The sequence below is a fragment of the Sminthopsis crassicaudata genome, chromosome 1 (assembly GCF_048593235.1).
Source record: "Sminthopsis crassicaudata isolate SCR6 chromosome 1, ASM4859323v1, whole genome shotgun sequence".
NCBI lineage: Eukaryota > Metazoa > Chordata > Mammalia > Dasyuromorphia > Dasyuridae > Sminthopsis > Sminthopsis crassicaudata.
Window position 1 is genome coordinate 16,470,731 of NC_133617.1, and position 26,601 is coordinate 16,497,331.

At 33.7% G+C, this 26,601-nt stretch overlaps 1 protein-coding gene across 13 annotated transcripts in view; it reads right to left on the reverse strand.

Moving 5' to 3' along the window:
• Positions 1-26,601, reverse strand: part of TRRAP (transformation/transcription domain associated protein) — a 141,417-nt gene that overhangs the window by 48,125 nt on the left and 66,691 nt on the right. For all 13 annotated transcript variants that reach the window (XM_074295209.1, XM_074295201.1, XM_074295155.1 and 10 more), the window contains 11 exons: positions 22,224-22,370; positions 20,929-21,131; positions 20,123-20,244; positions 19,595-19,808; positions 17,286-17,465; positions 15,694-15,840; positions 13,222-13,341; positions 12,657-12,944; positions 12,358-12,495; positions 10,238-10,350; positions 8,181-8,316 (listed from right to left, as the gene is read on the reverse strand). In XM_074295209.1, coding sequence (XP_074151310.1) covers positions 8,181-8,316; positions 10,238-10,350; positions 12,358-12,495; positions 12,657-12,944; positions 13,222-13,341; positions 15,694-15,840; positions 17,286-17,465; positions 19,595-19,808; positions 20,123-20,244; positions 20,929-21,131; positions 22,224-22,370 — 1,808 coding nt within the window. The remainder of the gene's footprint in view (positions 1-8,180; positions 8,317-10,237; positions 10,351-12,357; positions 12,496-12,656; positions 12,945-13,221; positions 13,342-15,693; positions 15,841-17,285; positions 17,466-19,594; positions 19,809-20,122; positions 20,245-20,928; positions 21,132-22,223; positions 22,371-26,601) is intronic.

Sequence of the window (26,601 nt, forward strand, 5' to 3'; positions counted from 1 at the left end):
AGGAGAACAACAGCAATAACAAAAAAAAAAAAAAAACAATCACAAAAAGCCAGATAGGATAAAGCAAAAAAAGTGGTAAACAAACATCAAGATATGAGGATTAAGAAGAAGCCATTAGATTTGGCAATTAAGAAATCCATGGGGAAACTAGTGGATAGAGGGCAGGGCTTAGAGTAAGGGAAGGTGTGAACTCAAATCCTGCCTAAGACACAAGCTCTGTAACCCTGAGAAAGCTACAACTCCAGTGGTTCCTTGTAACCTACAGAATCTAATATAAAATTCTCTGTGTTCAAAGCCCTTTTTATATGATCTCCCAACTCACAAAACTTTTCAGTATTTTATATCTTGAGCTCAGCTCATGCTCCCTCCTGCTCCCCCCACCAATTTTCTCTCTGATCCAGTGGCATGAGCCTTCTTGCTGTTAATAAAAAAAAAATAAAATTAAAAAAAAAATTTAAAAAAACACTCCCATCTGTTAGCTCCAGTCAATCCCCCATGTCTAGAATCTTTCTTTTCATCTCTTCCTCATGATTTCAAGTTCCAGCTAAAATCACCCTTTCTTAATCACTAAGGCAGGGAGGGGGTGAAGGGTCAGTGGCAAGGAAGGTGGATGAGAAGCTAGCTATGAATCCCAAAACTAGATTTCTATCCATATTTTCTTAAGCTCCAGGATTCCTGTGCCTAGCAACAAGGTATACAAAGCACCCGACCTGGAGTCAGGAAGACCTGAGTTCAAGTGTGACCTCGAACAGTTGGAGGTCATTGGATGACCATGGGCAAGTCACTAAACCTCAGTTTCCTGAGTTGTAAAATGATAATAATAGCACCTACCCAACAAGACTGTTGTGAGGATTAAATGAGATGATGCATATAAAATGCTTACACAGTTTCTGGCACATTCCTCTCTCCTTCCAGCTTTGCCTAGAACCATCATTAACAACTTACACTTAAAAACTGCTAAACCCACGCCATATCCTCGTGTAGATTGTCTGACACTTTTAACTTTTATATCCAATGTTTTTCTCTTCCTATCCAAGCAGTTATCAAGTTGAGGCTTGTTCCTCAAGGTTCTCTGTGCTCTGGTGTTACCGTACTTTCTGTGTCTTGACATACTAGTCCCCAACACATAGATTATGCTTTCTTTACTGAATATGCTTTTGCATCTTTTTCTCATACTGTTGCTTATGCCTTAAATATCTATATTTCTTTCTTTCCATCTATTGAATGGGTAACGCATACTTTAAAACCCAGCTCAACTGCTTTAAAGCAATGGTTCTCAAAAGTACCAGAGGAGCCCTATGTTCTCTGACTTTTTTTTTTTTTTTTTGGGGGGGGGAGAAGGTAAACTCTGAAATCAAACTTATTTTCCTAAGTAATATTTTACTTTCCTGTTAAAATGCTCTTCCCTTTTCCAATTATATATCTGGTAGAGGTCAAGAGTTTTTTTTTTTTCCATAATTATTTTAATTAAAACAATGAAAAAGACTGAATGCAGAAGCAGATAGAATCCAGCTGTCTTCTATTAAGCCATACATTAATTTTCAAGGTATGTAAAACCAGGGACATATAAAACAATAGTTTGAAGGAATGGCTGGGTATAATTTGGTTTTCCCAACACTTGGGAAGGAAGACTTGAGAATGTTTGTAAGCAACAGGATGAAAAAGAAAAAGTGAATATGGAGTGGTGGGTGAGACAAGGGGGATAATTCTGGCGAATAATTTGATGAAAAAAACAGGGAATGAAATCAAGGGTCTATTAGAAAGGAGTGGGCTTTGATGAGAAGGGTCATCTCTTCATCAGAGATTGGAATGAAAGAATGAAGAATAAGGGGATGATGCCAAGATTTGATATGTAGAAAAAAGGAAGATCACTATGAAAGGTATTTTTTCTCAGGAAAGGATAAAATAAAATTCTCAACTGAAAGGGAGAAAGGGGAAAGAAGTTTTAAAAATTCTCTGATGGGACTATGACAGAGAATTAAAAACTGACAACAATACAGAATTTATTAAGCACAAGAGGTTCTTATTACATGCTAGATGTCTATCAAAACGATTTTTATAGCCCAACTTAGAAAATAAACAAGTTTAAAAGTTATTCTCCTCTAGTGGATAACAGCCTTTTAAGCCCAATAATATCAAATGATGATAAATTATTTTAAATCTGGATACACAGCTTTAAGACAGGAATCAAATCAAAACAATCTATCCAAATTAGGAAAAAATATCTATCATTAACTGCAGATAGCAGTTAGGAATAAATATAATCAAGCTCACTATGATAGTGTAACTGATAGAATAATGGACTCATAATATATCATGGCATTTCCTTTATATATGATGAAAGTGGTTAATTAAGAGTCAGTAGAAAAGAAAAAAAAAGATGAAAATAATAAAATGTTTTCTTTACTTCCCTCTATAAAATATTAAAGGACATTTCAGAAAAGTCCTGATAAATAAGGAAATTCTGGAAACACGAAGTGGTAATCCTCTGTTTTTTACTATCCTAGAACCTGCCCCATCCCATCCAAAGCATTAGCACCTGCAATTTTGTAAACTATGCTTCTGCCTATTGTCAGTTTTAACTCAATATAAAATCAATGATTGCATTTGTATAGGCAAACAGACTTAACACAAACTGATGCTGAGCAAAACAAACAGAATCAAAAATACATTATACACAGTAACAGCAAGATTATACAATGACTAAGTATGAAAAACTTGGTTCTTCTCAGCCATTCAGTGACCCAAGGCAATCTAATATCTCTGGAAGGAAAACACTATCTGCCTCCAGAAAGAGAAGTATGGAGACTGAATGTAAATCAACATATGCTATGTCCACTTTTTCCCCCCTTTTTCTTCTGATTTTTGTTTCCCTCTTGGTTTTCCTTTTGTTCTTATTTTTCTCTCAACATGATTCATAAGGAAATGTGTAAAGAAAAAATATGAAGGTACATGTACAATCAGAAAAAAATTTTGTTTTTATCTGTAACTTGGGAAAGTTAAGGGGAAAAAAAGCACTGTTTTATACTAACTGATGTGGCATCAGATGGAAGTTATCTGAAGAATATAATTTTGTCTCTTGAGGTTTAGAAGTGTTGCTCACAAATAAAGAAATCAAAGAATTAACAATTCCCATGTAAAGCTGACCAAAGTTTATTCTTTTGCAAAACTAGAAGATAGATGTTAGATGTACATCCTTCTTCCTAAAAAATCTCCAAACTCCAAACTGTTTCTTTAGCTATATAAAGTTAAGTGAGCTGTTAAGTGATTTAAACTGGAAACACATAACATACTAAAAATAAATGTAACCTATAAAAAAAGCAATTACTTTGGCATGATTTAAGAATCAAAACCCTCCAAAGATGGCATAACAACCCAAACACATGAATTAACATTATGGAAAAGAATATATAAATCATCGTTAACATTTACCTGCCTGATAGGTAGCAGGATTTTTTTCCACTCTCTTTCTCTGTATAAATATTCCTAATGAAAGATATTAACAGCTTTAGTATGTCAGCTCACTCATCAATCATTTTTATGAAATTAAGAGATCAAGGAGGTTGTTTTGTGATTGTGTGCTCAGTCCAGTGTTTCACTGCTTAGTTCTTCTAAAAGTCTGTAGTCTTGGTGTCAATACCATACATTTTAGTTTTTTGCCTCAATAAACTTTGCTGTGAAAAGCTCAGGCCTAAAGTTGATGTCTATTGGTATGACTAATAAGTTCATTAGAATCACTCTTTATGCAGGGTAAATAAAATTTAAACTGAATGCATAATCATGTCTTTCTTGCCCTTTTCCACAAGTCATATGCAAAACCAACATAGAAGATAAATGATGGCATCCTATGAGTGTTCATAATAAATTGGCTTTTTAAAAATAATGTACACATTTCTTTTAATTACATCCTCTATCCCAACTGTTAAGTCATATTTTGCCACCATAAAACTTAAACACTTTTTATAAAAAATTATTTTTTGTTAGGCATCAGTGAAATCAAAGAAGTGACTGTGTGTTAGGAGGCTGTCCTAGTTCTAGTATTTTAATAAAAAGTTAACACCTTTGTGATTCTGGCCTCCTGTTGATCCACTACATTCATGCTGCCACCAAAAGGCAAAGAAAAAACTACTATTTTTAACCCCTAAATTTGTTCTACTGTCCAATAAAATACAGAATTATTGCTTTGTGAAAACTACTGGGTAATGAAGAAAAGATTAAATATGTTACCAATGCAGCTCCTCATTAACTTTATCTTATAATCATTTCTTTTCTACATAATCTACTTTCCTGAAGAGAACTATATTAATACAACTCATATTCATTTTTACTTTGAAGTTGCAGAATTTTTTGTGTCAAAATCTACTGAAATCTGCTCTTTTAACTTTTCCTACATATAGAAGTTAAAAGAACCATAAATCTCTTATTTCTCACATTTTCCATAGTCCAGGTTTTTTAGCTAGGTAATTATCAACTAACTTACAATTTTAATTCTTTGGAAAGGATTAGAGACAATCAATTAGATGGGAGAAAAATCCCTGCTTCTTAAAAGACGTATTTAATTTTGATAATCAAAATGCCTGGCTATGTTCTAAATCAACGTAGTATTTCAGAGAGACATTTTGGGCTTTTGTTGATATCATTAGTAATGGACAGAGGAATAACATAATAGCTTGCAGAATAAGTCATAAAGGGACCTAAGAAACCATCTAGTACAAACTCCCATTAAACCACAAAACTCTGGTTGTAACATCTCTGACAAATGATTATTAACTAATGTCTGTTTGAAGAACAACCTCATATCAGTTTCTTTCCTTTTGGGACAGCTTTAAGTGTAGAGAAGATTTTCATTAGTTGAACTGAACTCAACTTTTCCCTATTTTCCACCCACTATCCAGTTCTACTTTCTAAGATCAAACAAAATAAGACTAATTCCCCTTCCAAATGACATACCTTCAAATAATTGCATATTACAATGTAGTTGTGATCCAACTAAGTCTTCTCTATTTGTCCCCAATTCCTTCAATCAATTCTCATATGGAATAGTTTTGAGCCCTTTAATTATCCTGGATTTTATCTGTAACTCTCTCTCTCAAACACAATTCGTTAATGTGTATTAATCGTGCAGTAAGCTCCTACTTTTGTTAGGTACTACAAAATAAAAAGACTGGCAAATAAGCATTAAAGATCCAAAGAAAATAGCAGAAAAAATCCTAGTCCTTATAAAAAGTCAAGTAAGAGGAAAGAAAGACCTCAATATCAATACACAAAATAAGAACAAGGTTAATTTTGAGAGGAAGGTACTAGCATTTGAAGAGAGGGAGAAAGTCTTCAAGTAGAAAGTGGTGCTTGAACTGAGTTCTGAAGTAAATCAAGGCTTCTCAAAGGCAATGTCTTCCCGGCATAAGAGTTGGAAAAAAAATCCAATCCCATCATTTACAACTAAGGAAAATGAGAAAGTTAAGAGTCCTGGATGAGAAAGTTATACTAGCACAGGTGGACCAATGTGCATAAAGGGAATAATGGGAAAGAAGACGGCCAAAGTAGGAAATAGTTAAGTTGTGAAAAGTTTTGAATGTCCAGTTTAAATTTGACCCTAAACTTAACTTAGAAGAAAGTGGAGTTTAGTAAGGAAGGGAATGACTTGGTCAGATATATACAATTAGACAACTAAAACAAATATGGATTAGAGTGAGGAAAGACCTGAGGAAGAAGGCATTAGATGATTACCACAATAATCCAGATAAAAAGTGATAAAGTCCTGGGAGTGCATTAACAGAGAACTAAAGCAAAAGATATCAAGATGAAAAAACAGTATTTGGCAAATGAAAAAAAAAAATTGCAAATGTGGGTGATTAAAAGAATGAGGGATACCCCCCAAAAAAGTATTAGGCAAATTCAGAGGACAAGCAGATATCAGAGTGGTAAGTGAAGGTGAGGGGAGAGATAGAAGGTTCTATTTTGAACATTTTGAGTCTGAGATACTTCTGGTACATTCAATTTTAAACATACAACAAATAGTTGAGAATACAGGACTGGAGCTTGAAGAATTGATACCTGGGAGCTACCTGCATAGAGATGATAATTAAAACCATGGAGAGATGATAAGGTCACCAAGAGCAAGGACTTTAAAAAAGGGGGAAGAGGAGGAAGGAGAACTAGCCCAAAATAGAGCTTTGAGCAACAATCCCAGATTATTGTTGATGATCCTCAATTGAGACTAAGAGAGAGTCAACAGGGAGGAATGGCCAGAAGACACCAGGATATCCAGGACAGAACGTATGTAAGTGCAGAAAGGTCAAGAAAAATGAGTATTGAGAAAAGGTCCCTGGTTCTTGACCACCACAGAGAGAGGAACATCAATTGAATAATGAAGAATTGAAACCAGATTACAAAGACTGAGAACTGAGAGCAAAGAAAGGAAACAGAGGCAACAAAAATAAACAGCTTTTCCTAGGGATATAGGTGAGAAAAGGAGAAGAGATATAATAGTTAAGAAAATGGCAGGATCTGTACAAAAATGTTTGTAGCAGCCCTAATAGTGGCAAGGACCTAAAAACTGAATGGATGCCCATCAGTTGGAGAATGGCTCAATAAATTAGGGTATATGAATATTATGGAATATTATTGTTCTATAAGAAATGACCAGCAGGATGATTTCAGAGAGGCCTGGAAAGACTTATATGAACTGATGCTAAGTGAAGTGAGCAGAACCAGGAGATCATTATATACAGCAATAACATATGATTATATGATGATCAATTCTGATGGACGTGACTCTCTTCAACAATGAAATGATTCAGGTCCCTTTCAATAGACTTATGATGAAGAGAGCCATCTGCCTCCAGAGAGAGGATTGTGGAGACTGAATGTGAATCACAACATATCTTCACCTTTTTTTTTTTTCTTTTTTTCCCCTTTCTCATTTTTTTTTCCCTTTGTGATTTGATTTTTCTTGTACAGCATGATAAACGTGGAAATATATTTTAAAAGAATTGCACATGTTTTAAAACCTACATTGGATTACATGCTGTCAAGGGGAGAGGATTGAAAGAGTGGGAAAAAAATTGGAACACAAGATTTTACAAAGGTGAATGTTGGAAACTATCTTTGCATGTATTTTTAAAATAAAAAGCTAATATTTAAAAATGTGGCAGGAAGGGAGGAAGAGAGGGAAGGAAGAAGGGAGGAAAATTCTACAATCTACTGAGTCTTCCCTTTCACCCCCCACCCTTGTCCCACTGCAGAACTGATTTATTTAAGAGAAAAATTAGGAGTCATTAGACACTGAAGATTGGAGAGGATAGATGATTATGGCTGACAATCACTGACACTTCAGTCAGTAAATCAATTATGAGTATACTATCTATACTATCATCTAATCTACCACTTGTCATCTTATTCACAATGACAACTTAAAAAATTTTACCAGATGCCTTATAAAAAACCCTGAGAGATGATATCAGCTACATTCTCTAATATAGTAATTTCATATTAAAAAGAAAGAAAGAAAGAAAGAAAGAAAGAAAGAAAGAAAGAAAGAAAGAAAGAAAGAAAGAAAGAAAGAAAGAAAGAAAGAAAGAAAGAAAGAAAGAAAGAAAGAAAGAAAGAAAGAAAGAAAGAAAGAAAGAAAGAAAGAAAGGAAGAAAGAAAGGAAGAAAGAAAGGAAGAAAGAAAGGAAGAAAGAAAGAAAGGAAGAAAGAAAGAAAGAAAGAAAGAAAGAAAGAAAGAAAGAAAGAAAGAAAGAAAGAAAGAAAGAAAGAAAGAAAGAAAGAAAGAAAGAAAGAAAGAAAGAAAGAAAGAAAGAAAGAAAGAAAGAAAGAAAGAAAGAAAGAAAGAAAGAAAGGAAGAAAGAAAGAAAGGAGAGAACTATAATATAGTTCTTTCTTAGTCGATCTCTGCAGGATCAGACCTTTTACCTTCTAAGATAGGCACAGGGAATGTGCAGTTCATGTTCCATATAAAGCCCACAAAATCATTTGGTGTGACCCCACCAAAGCATTTGCAGGGAACAAAGAACTGAAAACTAAGTAAAACAACCTCCCATTGCCTGAGTTTTTAAGTTGATAATTTTGTATGGCCCACCAATGATATAAATATGCAAATGGCCCTTGGCAGAAAATAAAGTTTCCCACCCTTGTTCTAAAGAGAGGCAAAAGAAAGCAAGAAGAACAACATCTCACCTGAACCAATGCTTCCTTCATTGCCGTCCAGTTGGATACTCTCCAAGCACACTCCAGCACAAGATAAGGATTTATATGCCCTTTTGACTGGCCATATTCTGTCAAAGCTTCCCACTGATTCAACTCTTTAGAGCAGCTATAAAAAAAAAAAAAAAATTTAAATGATTCTATTAATTTTACAAACCAACTCAATCAATATTTAAAAAAAAAAAAAAAATTAATTATTTCATATACTTTCCAAAGCTGGGATGAGTGGGTGGTGGAAGAAGGGTAGTAGTAGCAAAAAGAATTCAAAGAGGAAAACACTACAAAAACAAATAGACTTTCCTTATTAGAGTTAAGTACCTACCAACCATAAATACATTTTTCTAAACCTTTTGAAAATAAATCTATTTCCCACAAAATACGAGATATCCTGATGATATCCTGAATGATACCAAGAATAGTTTATGAACAAACTTATAAGTTATACTTTGAATTGTCTAAAACACAAATTATCCAAAAGGTAGTTAGAATGGATTTAGGGAGTTTCTCCCCATGTTCCTTATATAGTCCATTCCAAGGATTAGCCAGTCCAATTTAGAATTTAACAATTTTCATTTTCAATTTTTCCTGCTTGTGCCTGCCAGGACCTGCCTACAGATTGGGCAGAATTTACTAATCCCCTGCTTTCTTCCTATCCACTGATACTTTTTCTGGACTCATTCCCCCACAAGAAAAAGACTATTCCAATACTCTATACAATTTATTCTGAACCTTGGCTACTTAAGAGCAACTACCTACACTCTTGAATTCAACCACCTGCTTCCTCATTCCCATTCACCTCAACCTTAACACTAAAGTGCTCCCCTCCACACATACCTGCCTGCCTTTTCCATTGCGACCTCATCGTTTCCCCCCCATAATTAACAAACTTCCTTTTGTCAATAATCTGTCATAGCTGACAGAAAGCCAAATTGTACAGCAGATTCTACCTATTATAATCTCTTATATTCTCACTAATGTTCAATTTCTCCTTATTTACTACTTTCTTCTTTGCTGTCTTCAAACATACCAAATTCTCCCCCATTCTTAAAAATCCTCATTAGAACATACTATATGCATTAGCTGTTAATCCAAATCTCATCTATCCTTTACTAAACTCAAAAGTCATCCTTCCTCATAACTGGGGGGAGGGGGGGGAAGAAGTATCAATAAGCTCATTATTTTTAGGATCAAAAATTAACTCTTCCATTTGTCAAATATAGAACTTCAAAACATGGTTCCTTCTTATATTTCCCATTGTCATACAAATCACTCCTCTACATATTTTACATTATAGCTACACCTTTTCATTATTCCTCACAAGAAACTCATTTCTTGCAACTTTGTACTGCCTGCCTTCCAACTCTGAAATGTTTTTTTCCCTCCTCTTCTTAGAATCCCTCTTTCCTTCAAGACTCACCTCAAATGCCACTTTCTGCAAAAGGCTTTTCACTCTAGCTTCCTATGGCTACTTTTCAGTTATTCTGTCTATGTCATTTACATATCTATCTATATATAAGTCATCTCCTCTATAAGAACAGTAAACTCCTTGAGGACAAAGCCTTTTGGGACTTTTTCTTTCTTTTCTTTTTATTGGTATTTTATTTTTCCAACATGCCAAGATAGTTTCCAACATTCACCTTTGCAAAACCTTGTGTTCTAAATTTCTCTCTCTTCCCCCGCTCCCCAAGACAACAATCTGATGTAAGTTAAACATGTGCAATTCTTCTAAACATTCCTTATTTGTCATGCTGCACAAGAAAATTAAGAACAAAAGAAAAAATACAAAAGAAAAATAACACAAGCAAACAATTACAAAATTATTCTTTGACCCACATTCAGGCTCCATAGTTCTCTCTCTCTGGAAGCATATGGCACTTTCTATCACAAGTCTTGGAATTTTGGCTTTTTCTTTCTATATTTAGTACTTATTACAGACCCTGACACAGAGTAAGAGCTCAATAATTTGACTAATAAGAGCTAGTACTTTTAAGGAATGAAATTGTTGAATGACACCAAACTCAGAGACTTACCGAATCCAATGATCTTCCCAAAGCTGATATTCTGGGAAGATAGCAGGAGATGCATTATTTCTCTCATGTTCTTTTTTGGCCTTTTCCATTGCTTTTTCATATGATTCTTGTGCCTAAAAAAAGAAAGAAAAAAAAAAAAAAGAGTTCCTATTAGTTTTATTATGTGACCTAATTCCAAAGATCTGAATAAGATTAGAAAGACTTAAGACTTTTTAACATAAGTTAACTCGGTTATTCTGGAGTACCAAAAACATGGCTTTCCTCCTTTTTTCTTATTAATGTAGGGCCTCTCTTTTCAAATCACTTTTCATAGAAAATCTCCAAGAGAATATAAGTATGGACAGAGAAAGAACAAGAGAGTATTTAACTTTCCACTGGAACACAAGAGAAAAGCAAAAATAAATTAGCAAAGTTTTCTATTTTATTTCAATGACAGAGGACAAAATTTTCTAATTAAATTCCTTACACTGTTATATTAGGGAATCTTGAGCACTTCTGGAAGAAATTTTCTTGATACTACTCTCTCCTGGTTCTCTTCCTATCTATCTTGTCTGCATTCTTTGTTGGATCTTCATCTTCATCACCATCCCTACCAATGCTAAAAGTAGGGGGTCCCCCCCAAGACTCTGCCTTTCATCCACCCTCCATCTCCTCAATATCATTTCACTAGATGATTTCATCAGCTTCTATGGTTTCAACTCTCTCTTAATGAGCCGACTTTCAGATCAACTTGTCCAGCCTTAATATCTCCTTTGTTGTCCAATCTCATATCTCCAACTACTTTTTTAAAAAGTTTTGCATTGTAAACATCTTAAATTAAATCATATCCAGAAATGAAGTATCTTTCCTCCAAAATTCCCCCTTCTTCCTCTTTGCTCTAAATTTCCCTATTATTGCTGAATGTACCACCAGTCACCCTATTATCTAGGCTCACAAACTGAATATTATTCTCAACTATTCACTCTCATCCCTCCCATATCCAATCTCTTATCAATTCCTGTCAATTCAACCTTTGTAGGAGCTCTCAAAAATTCCCACTTCTCTACTCTGCCTCTGCCACTATCCTGGTACAGATCCGTTTCACCTCACACCTGAACTACTGCAAGAGACTAGGCAGGGCTCCCTGTCTCCAGTCTCTCTTCTCAGCTGTCACACTGATCTACCTAAAATACAAGTCTTGACCATCTTACCATTGTATTCAAAACTCCAGTGACTCTTCCATCTCTAGGACCAAATACAAAATCATTTATTAGGCTTTAGAAGCCCTTCATAATCTAGCCCCAACTTATTACCTTTCTTATTATCCTTTTTTCCAACCTGCATCTGATGACTCATCCCTCTCCCTGCCATATATTCTGTGATCCAGTGATCCAATGGTCTCCTTGCTATTCCTTCCACAAAACGATCCAAGTACTTTCATGGCTGGCCCTTTTCTGAACACAATCCTTCATCTAGGCCTCCTAACTACCCTCGAATCTCAGCTAAAGTCCCTTTCAGCACAAAGTCTTTCCTAATTTTCCTTAATCTTTATTTAGTGATTTCTCTTTGAGATCATCTCTAATTTATTTAGTATATATCTGGCTTGTACCTCGTTATAATGTTAACTCTGAACTCTTAGGAGTAGGGATTGTTATTATTTTGTGTTTGCCTTTCTTTCTATCTCTAGTAATTAGCAAGTTCCTGGCATAGAGTAAGAACTTGATAAATGTTATGTGAAAGCACAAAACTGCTTGTCTGGAATACATTATAATAGTTTTATACTCAAATCTTAGGTAAATAAATATAAATATGCAAGTAAAAATAAAATCAAAATTATTCCTACTAGAATTTCTTGTGTTTCAATACAAGAAAGGATTTCAGACAAAATTATTTCTAGGTCAGTGACTGATCACAGTAAAGAGCATTATACTTTAAAAGAACTCATTCTATAATGTGGTATTCTTCTAACATCAAAATTCCATTAAAAGGATCCTTTTCAATGTACTTTTTGTATAGTAATTTGAATTTATTAAAATAAAAAATCCCAAAATTTACATGTTCTCTTACTTTTAAAATAAATATCTTATGCACACACATCACTTATCAGCTACAAAATATTAATTCTGTTAAATAATGATTACCTGCTCAAAGAATCCATGCTGCTCATATGCTATAGCTGTTGCTGTCTCAGGAAATTTACAGCGCTTTTGCCATAAACCTGCCCACATATCTTCCTCTTGTAACAGAGAATAAAGTTCAGCAAGGGAATCTAAAATTTCCTGAAAACAAATCAACTAATCAATATAGCTAAAAGGCTATGTGTTTTGGTGAGAACACTTTTTTAAATAGTGCAATTTCAAGACAATTTAAAATTAAATCAATTTTAGAAATTTAGTTTGTTTAAACTATGAATATCTAATGAAAAAAGGAGGTTACTTACTTGTTGAGGTGGAGTTATACTCTCCTGTTCATAAAATTCAGTTGTCTGTTTGGGTTTAATTTGAAGACTCAGACCTTTTTCAAAAGCCTGATGCTCTAGCATTAATGTAGAACGGAACCAAAGATTATGGGTTTTTCCCAAGTATTTCAGCACACAGGGTCTGATAGGAATTGGAGGAACACACTGTGACATGGCTTCCACAAAACAGTTTAGAGCACTTGGCTGGCAATCCCTTTGAACTTGGTGACTACCACTGCACAAGAATGGGCTTATTTCACCTGCAAGAGCCTGAAATAAAAACATTTACAGACCTCCCCTCAAAATCAACATAATGTCAATATCTCTTCTTTCACAAAACCCAGTAATATTTTCAATCATTTGCTCCACTGCCAAGATCTATTGGCTCGTTTTGTTTTTAAAATAAAATCTACCAAGATTCTTTTTTTAACTGTAAGGGATAATAAAAATATGAACACTGAAGAAAATAAAATTTTAAAACAACAAGAATTAAAGTTATATCATTTGGAAATACCAATATTAAAGTATTTTCTTAAAAAAACCTCACATGTTGTTGTCGATCTGAGAGAATTTTCCACAGTCTTGCAAAAAGCTGGATCCAGGTCTTTTCTGCTAATGTCGTAGAAATATGACACAGTTGAACAAAGGCACTGAGCAATGCACCAGTCTACAGATGGAAAAAAGAACAACAACAATCAGCTCAGTTGGTCATCGGTTTATATTATGTAGACTAGCGAATACCACAAACTTTTATGCTATTAAAACACAATCTGTCTTGAGGCCACTAGGTGGCGCAGTGGATAGAGCACCAGCCCTGAAGTCAGGAGGACCGGAGTTCAAATTTGGCCTCAGACACTTAACACCTCCTAGCTGTGTGACCCTGGGTAAGTCACTTAACCCCAGCCTGGGGGGGAGGGGGGAACCACAATCTGTCTCAAAATGTATTTTTTTAATCTACAAAATGTAATGAAATTATCATGTTTCCAACAGTGAATATAATGAAATCAAACAAAATCAATTTGACTTAATTTATATAAAATGATTCCAACACAGAAATCTTCCTTCTATTACTAATAAGTTTAAATAAGTTTTAATATATATTAATGTATCTATTATATTCTTTAATATACACATAGCACATGTATATTTTTAAAAACTATTTCTTTTAAACTCATTTTAAATGTTTTATCATACGTTCTCTCCTATTTTCACTTCTGATTCAAAATCTATGTTGGAAAAACTCAAATGCTGGCAAGTCTAACACTAAAATGAAAGGCAATGTCTCTCATTTGTCAGTCAAATTTAGCTAACATAAGAAAGGAGGCTCATCACCAAATTAACCACAAGGTAATGAACATATTTGACCACAAAAATCCCACAAATCCTATTTCATTTACCACAGTAAATATTCATGCTGAAAAATACAAAAAGAAATTTGGAAAATAGAAAGAAAAAAATTTTTTCCAATATACTTTATCCTGGTGATAATATTAATTTTAAAAAAAGTTACATGGTATCAATCCACAAACATTTATAAGTGGCAGATATACATACATGTGTGGAGACACACGCCCCTCCACACAGGCAAAAATAATTACTACACTCAAAAAGACAGTGGACCTTTTGGGCAGTCTATGCACTCCTTTTTGGAAAAATGCTTTTAAATGCATAAAATACCTAAGATTACAAAAAAACTAATTAAACTAAAATAACAATTACCAGAATTTTTTTTTAAAAAGCTCATAGATAGGCAGCTAGGTGGCGCAGTGGATAGAGCACCAGCCCTGAAGTCAGGAGGAACTGACTTCAAATCTGATCTCAGACACTTAACATGTCCTAGCTGTGTGACCCCGGGAAAGTCACTTAACCCCAATTGCTTCAGGAAAAAAAAAAAAAAAAAAAAAAAAAAAAAAAAGCTCATGGTTAAGAACTGTTATTCTAATAGGGGAGACTGTAAATAAGATAAATAACAGATGAAATTTAAAGAAGAGATTATGATAATCTGAAAAGGGAGTCATTAGCAGTCAGGGGGTAAAAGAGAAATTGAGAAAATATGTACTTTTATGTGATTTTTGAAGGAAGTCAGGAAAACTAAGAGTAAAGTGAGAGGCAAGTATAATATTCTAGGTATAAGAGACAAGAGGTAAGAATGTTACGTTTGAGGAACTGCCAAGAATTCCAAAATACTTGGATCTTAGGAGTGTCTAGAGAGGAGGAAAGTATAAGTAAGAAAAGAAGAGGTCAAGTTCTCATGAGTTTTAAATACCAAACAATAGATTTTACATTTGATCCAAGGTTCAATTAGATGGTTTTTAAGGTTCCTTCCAATTCTGAAATTCCATAATTAAAATTTCCCTTATTTTATATGAAAAAAGCATAAGTAATAGAAATGTATTCACAGATATGAATACATTTTTTCTTTTTTTTTTTTTTTTTTTTTTGCTGAGGCAATTGGGGTTAAGTAACTTGCTTGGGGTACACAAAACTAGGAAGTATCTAGTATCTGAGGTCATATTTGAACTCAGGTCCTCCTGGCTTCAGGGCTGGTGCTCTATTCACTGCGCTACCTAGCTGCCCCACATTCTTTCCTTTTACATGCAAACATAAATGCCTCTCGTCAGTTAAAATGTCATCAGGTCAAAACTTATACTGAAGCTATTAAAAAATTTTAGTACACTGATCTATCCCATATTTATCATTTTTTCTCATACTTAAAAATCACATATGTACCTCATTAGATAATAATAATTATTACTATTAGACTATTTTTCAATTTTCTGCAACAGGAATTGAGGAAATGATATAGTTAACCTGTCTTTTTAGAGTCTGTTCTCTCCTCCCATTAAACAGACAATATAACTTCTTAAATAAGATGATTACTTGGAGAGTTTTCCAGGACTGCAAGAGTGAATTAAGCAAGTGAAATGTGATATGAAAGAAAGATCAGTTTTATAATGGGATATTACTTTAGAATTTTATAGGCTTTTCAGATAAGAAGTCACTATTTCAATATACAAACCTTAACTTCCCGAAGAGAGTCAAGGAATTTATCATGTCTGTTGGTCAACATGTGCAATTGATTACCAATGTCTTTTTCCGAAAGTTCTTTGGTTTTAGGTGTGCTAGTCTGATCTCCAGGAGCCAATTCAATATCTATCTCCACATCCTAAATCAAATAAAATTTTAAATTAGATTAAATCTGGTAGACAGTACTTTTGAACAGCAACTTCTAAAGGCTTGAGTACTCAAAAGTTTGTAATCATAATTTCATTAAGTATGATTTGGTTCCATAAAAATGCATTTTTTGTTTTTTAGACAATTTAACTTTTTTGGAATCCAGCTAAAAACACTAAAATATTTAAAACAAATCATCAAAACCAAAAAATTAAACTGGAAACTAAAGCAAATAAAAAAATCAGGCCCATTTGGAGTCAGAATAATATTCTTTAAATTTCACCATATAAGAAATTTGTTTGTTTGCTTTAGAAATTCAAAATTAAGCCTAGCATAATATAATATTCAACTGATTTCTTATGAGAAAATGGGGGAGGGAAATCATCCTGGCTCTCCAAAACTTTCTAGATGTCAAAAAAGTTGAAATTTCCAAAAAGTGATTCTGCACCCCTTGCTCCAAGAAAGCTATTTTCCCCTTTATCTGTATTATTATCTCAATTCTGATATTGTTTATTAGTTACAAATCTTAAATTGGAACCACTTTTTTATCTTACAGAAATACGTGATTTTTAAAGTATGACTTAAAACCTATTTTATACATGGGAATTATTAAAACAAACAAACAACTAAGATTCATTATTGTTTAGGAATATTGGAAAATTTTTTGAATATTCCTACTTCTCCTGCAAATGCACAAATGGCCTAGATGTAATTTAGGGATAAGAATGATTCACACTTCATTAATAAAAGTGTTCCTTTTATAGGAAAAAGACAAAATGTATAATCAATATTTAGCACTAGATTGTTTAAAAAAATTAAAGTCTTTATGAGTCTAAATCTATACTGGAAAGATCTAAATACACATATGTATCTGGTTAAATTTCAATGAAGTTAGTGCTGCCTCATGTAGGTTATCAAAGGCCTCATAACAATCCAATATTTTGGTACAATATTTCTCATTCGAAAAGAAAACCAAAAAGTTGGCAAAATTTGATAACAATAATGATAATTTTTATTGTTTTAATTTATATAGTGTTTTAAGATTTGCAAAATGCTTTATATATTATATCATTTGATCTTCACAACAATCCTGTGAAATTGATGCCATTATTATCCCCATTTTCACAAATGAGGAAGCTAAACTGAAGCAGGATCAAAATTCAGGTCTTCATGACTGAGTCTACTAGTCTATATCCAATATGTTAATGAATAAAAAACAAACTAACAAAAAAACCACTGAAACGGTGTCGAGGATCCCACAGTTAAATTCAAAGGCAAAATGTTCAGAAACTGAGGGAAAAAAATAAAAACCTATCTATCATTCAGGGATGAAACATGCATCTCTGACCTAAAAAGTATATGGCTGCTAAAGGTTTTTTGGGGGGAAAAAAAACATTTCAGTCTCTTCCAAAAATGGATTTATAAAATTACTCTTACCTCTTCTTTGGATTCACTGTTCTCTCTTTCTCGAGGTTCTTGTTTGACATGTGTTACCATGGCAAATGCTGCTCGATCATGACTATCAGCCAGGTTGATAACATTAGTAATAGATGGGAGCATAGCTCCTTGACAACTTGTACCAATTGTGGTGTTTCTCTCACATACTGCCAAGAGAAGCTAAAAAAAAAAAAAAAAAAAAAAGTTTTTATTGAGAAGAAAAAAACAACACATCATTTTAAATGGAATTTGAGGATTATGAATAAATGTTTAATATTGTCAAATGAAACTGAATTGGATCGTTTTACCTATCATTTTGTCATTAGTCAAATTTCAAACCATTTGGTCCATATAGCATATTATAGTACCATTTTATCTTTCTAGCTAGCCTATTTGCCCCCTTCACATACATTTGTGTGTTCTAGTCAAACAGAGAAAAACATTTATCAAGAGAGCAAGCATTTATTAAGTACCCATTCTGTAGCAAGCACTATACTAAGCACTTTACAACTAAGTCATTTATTTGGTCCTCATTTAATTCCAAAGAGTTGATATTATTATGCTGCAATTTTCAGCTGAAAAAACAGAGATAAAAGAGAGGCTAAGTGACTTGCCTAAGTCCCACAGCTAGCAACTAGGCTATGAGCTCAGATCTTCTGGATTCCAAGCCCAGCACTCTAACCACTAAAGCACGCAGCCGCCTCTGCTCTCCAAATGTGTCCTGAGCTGTCCTTCCCTCGAGGCCTCTGCTCTCATTTTCATTGTACCTGAAAGGTTTTCCCTCTTGCTCCTTGTCCTACCCACCCTTGAAGGCTCTACTCAAATGCCACATACAAGAAGTCTTCTCAATTCTTGCTATTCATGACCTTCCGTCCCCAATGTCATTTCTTTTCTAATAAAGCATTTTGCTATTATATGTACTGGCATCTTATCCCCCTATCAGAATGAAACTCTAGAAAGGGACTATGTCTTAGCTATATTCTTTATCTTCCTTAGCACCTAAAACCTCTGGTACATAGTAGTTCTATAATAAAAGAATAGTATTGGAGAGGAAAAGGGAGAAAAAAATAATCTATTCAATCAGACACTATAATGATATACTGCCACACAAACCACTTCTAAGTTAGAGACATTATCACCACTACCTGACTTTCTGCTATTTTTTACTAGGTTAAATGTTTATTTAAAATTTACTTGTCTTATTAATACTCAATACAGATATGGAGACAAGTAGAAATTAACTTTCCTAATAGCCTCAGTAATTCTTAAAGTGAGAAACTGAGGCAAAGATAAATTAAGTTGTTCAAGGGGTAAAATTATTGATCAAAATTGCCAGAATTTTCTTCTATCCCAAGTTAACAATTAATCAGAGACTTAATAGAAACATCAAGGAACTTATCCTTGTTAATAAGATCAAAGAGAATTTACTTAACATCTACTGAAACTCCTACCCTATCCTTATGCTAGACTCTGAACACCAGAAACTGAATCAATTCAAATAGAGATTTGCTCAACAGCATTTTAAGAATTTAAAAGGGAAGATCCATAAAGTTGACAAGATCATGGCATTAAATATGCAGGGATTAATTAGCTCTGTGATACTGTGAGCATTTAAGAACTGAATGTGATATTATTCAAATTCCCAGCCCTGAAATAATTTTTTAAAAAATAATTTTCATACTCAAGACTCAACAAAGTTTTGGCTATATAATGAAGAAAGCTATGTGACAATCTAAAGAATCACAATTTAGAAGCAAAGCTTTTTGTTATCTGAAAGTGGCAATTTAAAAAATACATTTGACAAACCTCTATCTTAAAATGGTTTCTGAAAAGTATTCAAAACAGTGGTTTATCATCTGGTGTTAAAATTCTTCTAAGATACCTATTTAATTTACCATAGCCATACTGGATTAAATCACAGAAAAGATACACAGCAGAAATGTTTTTCTTCTCTAATTTGTTTCTGCTAGAGGAAGGCAATTTGAGTTGGCATTTTTAAGGCTCCAATACACCACCAAAAACACCTTGTGCTATCTGCATTCAAAATCCTGGGAAATAAAATTTGGTTTGAAATTTCCTTTATGATATCCACATTTAAATATGGCTATAAGTGCTACATTTCAAGTATGTCACAGTAATACCAAAGTTAAAAGTAGTTTTTTCTAACCATTTTTAAAGTCCATTGCAGCAGCTGAAATCCTAGCACTATTATAAAACAGCACAAATTCTTATGACTTTAGAGCACAGAATCAGTTGCCAAGATACTTAATAATCCCCAAGTTCATATAGTGAGCTGAACTCGATCCTACCTCAATGCACTGCTTGATCCAAAAGTGGTTCCCCATGGCTTCCCAGTTCTGAGAACAAGTCACATAAAGCAAACGTTCATAAACACGACGCTTCATGGAATTGTCAAAGACTTCAAAAAACTTTGCTCGGATGAGTGGCTGAGCACAACGTAAGCCAGAAAGGAAGGCAGGTTCTAGTTTAGCAGTGAGCTCACTTCCAGAAAGATTTTCATCTCTACAGGAAAAGGAAACATAAGGAAGGCAAAATTTATTTCATTAGGATTTTATTATTTCAGTATCTATTTTATGAGAATTTCTTTTGTCCTTGGCCCATAAGCAAACCAGCAGCAATTACCTATTCTCAAATGCAAATAATCACAAAGTTCACTTAAATGGCTCATGTTGGATAGCTTTTTCACTAATATTCCCACTGTAAGTTATTTGGTTTATGATTGGATACTTAAAAGCATTCTTTTAAATCTTTTTATTGCTAGAAGATGAATGGATGGAAATCAAACATTACAATATTTGATTAATTGATGTAATTACCTATAGACATAGTTAACAAGATCTAAGAATTGAGCATTTAATTCAAGGTCTTCTGGAAAACGTTTTTCAATGTAAGTCATCATTTTCACCAACAAAATGGACTTCTCACGAAGTGTAGGTGTCTGTGAATTTTTAAAAAGAGAATTAATTTTCTGAATTTGAAAAATAACATACCCCAAAATATTCAAACACTCTCTTTTTATAAGGGTTTACACTTCTGTCAAACACAATGGAGCAAGATTATCTTTCTAAAAGGTAGCTAACCTTTCACCAATAAGAACAACACAAAAAATATTACATTGAGGTGAGCAATAACATTTAGACAAACTAAGATCCTTCTTTCAACATGGACAATACTGTGGAAAATTTTGACTCCTCTAAAAAATAGATAATGTGAAACTTAACACATAATAATTATAACTTTCAATCAGGATAAGAGGTGAGAAAACCTTCCTTCTTTTACTAGAGAGCAGGTGATTAGAAGTATACGTGTTATATTATAGTCAAATCATTAATTAATAGATTGGTTTTTGTTGTCCTCATAGAAGTAGTTAAAATAAACTACTCAAGGGCATGGGGAGTAGGTTGGGGATAAGATCTCATGAAAAGATTGATGCAAAAGCAAAAAGCATTAATAAAACTTACTATCAGTTTTTAGCAGAAAAGGAATTATGATTGTATTAAAGATCTCTATGGAAAGACTATAAAAATCTTGCAACTAAGTTCATTGCATTTCACAGAAAGCAATTTTATATGAATAGATCATAAATTAATATCAACATCGCCATTTTGTTTTAACAACTTACCTGATTGGCTGCCATAGGGGAATTATTTTTAACCCATTCTTCTACAGTTTTAACCACAGCACGAAGAATTTTGGCATCAGTTGATTTTTCAATTAGTGATGTAAGAATTGCCTGAATAAAATTTTTCCTCATCTCCATGCTCATTACAGCAAGACGAGTTTTCACAAGATCTAAACTCAACATAACCAGTTCACTTGTCCCTGCTAATATACAGAAACAGATTATAAGAGATTATAGTTCTATGGTTATACATAACTAGTTATCTTAACAGGGAAATGTGCTCAAAATAAACATCTCCTTCCATCCCCTTACAAGTGGTTACATTTAAAAATGGAACAAATCTATTAAAATTTTCACTTCTTCAAAACAGTTTATAACTTTCTTCCTCCTCCTCATCATTCTCCCCTTCGTCCAAACACTTTACAAGAGTTCAATAAGGGGAACCACAGCTAGTACTAGATTAGTGGAGATATGAGGTAAAGTCTATATTGGGAAAGGAATATGATTAACAAAAGGGGATAGACAGAGGTAGAGAAAAGATTCATCTTATACAATGAAGTTGGAAGCCACACAATATAGATCCCAAAGGACAAAGTACTCAATCAAAGGCTTCCATCAGTTGTATTTAAAATAAGGATCAAAAGACCTAAGTACCTTAAAGAGCTCAAGAGCACAGCACCTTAGGAACTCATCTATTTTGAGCCCTCCATTTTATAGAAGAACAAACAATTACAGAGAGGTGACCTGACCAAAAATCACATGTAAATAACCAAATGAGGATCTGAACTCAGGCCCACTACCTCCACAAGAAGTAATCTTCCCATTGTCCTCCTCTAACCAGCTGCACTGAAATTTCAGCCACAACTGGTCTTCTTTGCACAAACCACAGATGTGAACACATAAATAAAATCTATTTAAATGTCTGTGGCTGATATTTCTTTCCATATTGAAAATGACATTTTAGAAACAGTTCCACATATTTTACTTCAAAAGGTTGAGGTATTTTTGACTACACATACTACCAAGTGGTGAATTTTCTTGAGACATAGATATCCTATAATCTTTATTTCTATATAATTTCCATAATCTTTTAATTCTCCAATGATAATATATGAAAAAACGTGACTCTGATATAACAACTTAAATTGTGTTTTTTGTTAGATATTTGGATCTCAGTGCTTAATATGTAATAATTTTGAAAAAAATCAATGCAAATTTATAAAACCCATTATTACTGAGGAGCCACTAACACAATATTTTCATTTTCACTATGATACTACTAAAAAGATTAATACCTGTGTTAGCTTCTGCAGTTCCTGATGCCGCCTGTGGATTTAAATGTTCTCTAACCATCTTCTGTAGAGAACGCATGAAAACTGAAATCAATCTATCTATGTAGCTTGGGTTATTACTGCAAGCAGATTTTAAGATCATCAAGGTACCTAAAAAACACCATAAAATGTCACCATTTTCAGAAAAAGATAAGTAATATGACTACAATAAAAAGTTCTATTAATTTTATTATTTTTCAAGATATATAGTAATCACTACTTTCTTCTCCAATTATATCAGATCTCTAAAGACAGAGATTATATATTATTAAATATCTGTACCTCCTCCAGGTGCTCCACACTAAAAAAAGTTTGACAAGTTGAATAAAATTTCAAGTATCCAAAATGTTATAAGATTTTTCACAATATACTGATAATATATACAGCATCAAATCAAGAGATATTCCCTGAAATATCAATTTTCACTGAAGGAATAATAGATTATATATCGTGGTATAAATATGCTATGGATTGCCAAATCATCTGGGAGGAATCTGAGAACATAGAAGCAGATGGGCAGAAATGAAACTGTTATTATTCTCTATTATAATCCCCATAGCAGATACGTCAAACTTTTTCTCTCAATCCTCTCACCTAAAACTTTCTACCCAATCACTAAGAATTTATTGAGAAAAGAATATATTCTTCACGTGTTTCCCTTGTCTTCCCTACTATAATCATAAAATCACCCAACAACACTCACCATTCTCTCCCCCGCCTACATGTAATCTTGATCCTACTTTCTCCCTTTCTCAAAAATATCCTTCCTTTTTGATCATTTCCTTTCTATCTATGTGGTTCATTCCCTGCTATCTAGGTATCCTCTATCTGCTCAACACCTATAATTTGGCCTTACTAATCCCTAAAACTATCCTTCCTCTCTCTCTCTCTCTCTCTCTCTCTCTCTCTCTCTCTCTCTCTCTCTCTCTCTCTCTCTCTCTCTCTTCTCTCTTCTCTCCCTCTCTCTCTTCTCTCTGTCTTTCTCTTCTCTCTCTCTCTCTCTCTCTTCTCTCCCTCTCTATGTCTCTGTCTTTTTCTTCTCTCTCTCTCTCTCTCTCTTCTCTCTTCTCTCCCTCTCTCTCTTCTCTCTCTGTCTTTCTCTTCTCTCTCTCTCTCTCTCTCTTCTCTCCCTCTCTCTGTCTCTGTCTTTTTCTTCTCTCTCTCTCTCTCTCTCTCTCTCTTCTTTTTCAAAGATAAATCCCTAGGAAAAAAAAACTGTCTATAATCACTCCACTTCCTTTCTTCTTACATACCCCTGAACTCTTTGAGATCTGGTTTTTCAATGTAACCATTGAAGCAACTTTGTCCAAACTTAGCAATGATTCCATAACTGCCAAATTTTTCTTACTCTCCCCTCAATCTGAGGCCATATACCCTTTTAGAATATACCACCACTTTATCAGTATTAAAAAAGATATATGGGGCAAAGTAACCTGGATTCATTCTATTGCAATTTATTTCCATACTCAGCTTATTATCAAACTATTGCTCTTGACCAAGGTTATATGTATTGATGGACAACTCAACAACTTCCAACTGCCTGTCATAATCTGTGCAACTTTTTTTTTTTTTATCAGTATGACAATTCCTTGTTAATCTCTAGGTCAATCTATTCAACTAAATAAGTTTTGTAGCATTTCAAAGTTCAATAAAATTAATACTATGTCTTCAGTGAATAAGAGTCTTTGAAGTATCTCTTCATCCAGAGAGAATACTTTTTCTACTTATCTATACATTCCATGCCATCATGACACCAGAAAATACAAGTCTATGCTTCCCTGTTTTATGATTCCCTAATTGATAGTTCAGGCAAATTGTGAATAATGCTAACTCCGTGGTCATAGCATAGCAATCAACTTACTTGACAAGAACTCATTTGGGTCTCCTAAGTCAAATGCTTTAAAAAAAAAAAAAAAAAAAAAAAAGAGCTCAAATTTTCTGGCACTCTCTATCACCTATATGATTAGAAAATCATCTATAAAAGCCTACCTATTCCTTTTTCATGCTTTCACCAAGGATACCTTCAATGTATATGAAGAAGCAATTTAAAGGTTTTATAAAAATGATAAAGGAGATGCATGGGTCAATAATAATACTTTTTTTAAAAATAAAGTTATTGAAAAAGTTATCTATAAGGCCCCACCCCTTTTTTTTAATCTTTCCTTTCTGAGATACTTTGAAAATCAATTTCTGAGTAACTATAATTGTGTTAAATCTAGCACTTGTACCTTTGATAACAAGTAATTTCCAGCATAGCAAAATGTAATCAGATTTAATGTTTGTATCAATCATCACCTCTATCAATTCTTTTTACAAGTATTCACAATGTACACGTGTTAAAACTTCTGAACCTAATGCCTTTAGGCTCATTCAATACTTGACTCCAAACAACATAAGATCATAAGATTCAGAACAAAGTGAGACCTTTACTTTATATGGTTACCTTGTCAAACCCATCATTTTACACTGGATTTTTCCCCCCATCTTCCCAACTATGGCCCACAATAAATGCTATGAAGATAATACGCTAGAAATTCTTCAAGACGACTTCTTCCACTTCATCCTCTGCAAAATATATTGGCACATAAGCTACAGGGTTCCTATCAGCTTATACTCATACTGAACACTGTAAGAGATGATCAAATGTTCCATCAATTATGTTACTTTTGAGAACCCAATTAAAAAATCTTCCAAACCTCTTATTCACTACTCTGAGGAGAATCCATGGACACTAAGTGTCACCAAGTTAAACCTGAAGCTCCTCTACACATTTTTCTCCATAGGTTTTTGTGACCCTGTTGTGAACCATCCTCCCCTCACTAATCACTAAAAGCAGGTGACAGTCAAAACTCTTATTTAGTCCTCTATTCCATTCTCTACATGCTCAAAGTGATTTCACCAGATCTCATAGGTCCAATCAAAAATTTTGCAAAGATGGCTCCAAAAGCTATGTATTAGGCTCCAACAGTTCTCACAAGCTCTTAGATCATCCTGAAATTACTTCAGATTTACTTATTTATGCCCAAGTTCTCTTGTAGTAGAATATAGGCTCCCTGAAGATAGTACTATTTCCTTTTGTATACATTTAGCATAGTGTCTTATAAACAATAATCAATTAAACTTTAAATTGTTATCTAGTCTTGCTTCCAGTAAGAACATCAAAATGGATATGGTTCTCTTTCTCCAATAGTTTTAGTTTATTAATCATTAACAAATATATTATCAATTAAGTTAACGCATATAGTTTAATAAAAATTATGTAAATCTTAGCACTATTAGCAATACTGTAGTAACAAAAACAAAAAATGACATAAAGTCATTTTTATCTGTTTCATCACTTACTCTGTCTTTTTATCTTTAAAATGAGGATAATAGTACCTGTCTCCTAGGAGTGTAGTAAGAATAAAATGAGATAGCAATTGCAAAGTGCCTTGTAAACTTTAAAAGATTATAAAAATGCTAGCTATCTCTGAGAGGTAGATATCTGTTAGATTGCTGGTCCTGGTGTCAGAAAATCTGAGTTCAAATTGGATTTCTTTACTGGGCTTGGTTTCCATAACTATAAAATAGGGGGGGGGGGGGGGGGGGAAGAAAGGGATAATAAGAGCACCTTCATCCCAGGATGGTTGTGAGGACCATAAAAGAATATCTGTAAATCACTTAGCACAGTATCTACCGTATAGATATGATGCTTAAAAAAACGCTTTCTTATTTGTCAAACTTTTTTCTTCATAGGTAGCAGTTGTTTTTCTCAATAGTATCGCACTATCTTTCCCACTTCAAGAAGCCTTTGTCAAAAAAGAAGAATCAATAACAATCTCTTCAACTACCAGGTCCTTTTGAAGGTTTTTGCTTTATTTCTAAGATCAATAAGGCTGTTTGTCATTTCTTTGTGTTTGTTTTCAACTATACTTTTTGCACTAGTTTACTGAATTTGTTTCTTTGTAGGTTTGAATGATGCTTCAAATGTTTCACGTTCCCTCATTAATAGCCACTGTGACATCTGAACAGTCACTGAAATGTGCTCCTTAAAAGCTACAAACTGGGGGCAGCTAGGTGGCGCAGTGGATAGAGCACCAGCCCTGAATTCAGGAGGACCCGAGTTCAAATCTGGTCTCAGACACTTAGCACTTCCTAGCTGTGTGACCCTGGGCAAGTCACTTAACCCCAGCCTCAAAAAAAAAAAAAAAAAAAAAAAAAAAAAGCTACAAACTATTACACACCTCCTTGGAGCTATATCCATGCTTTAAATCACAGAATTAAAAACACAACAAAAGAGAGCAATTAAACTATGTATGCTACAAAATCAAGCACTCAATAGGCAGAATAGGCAGAACTAATT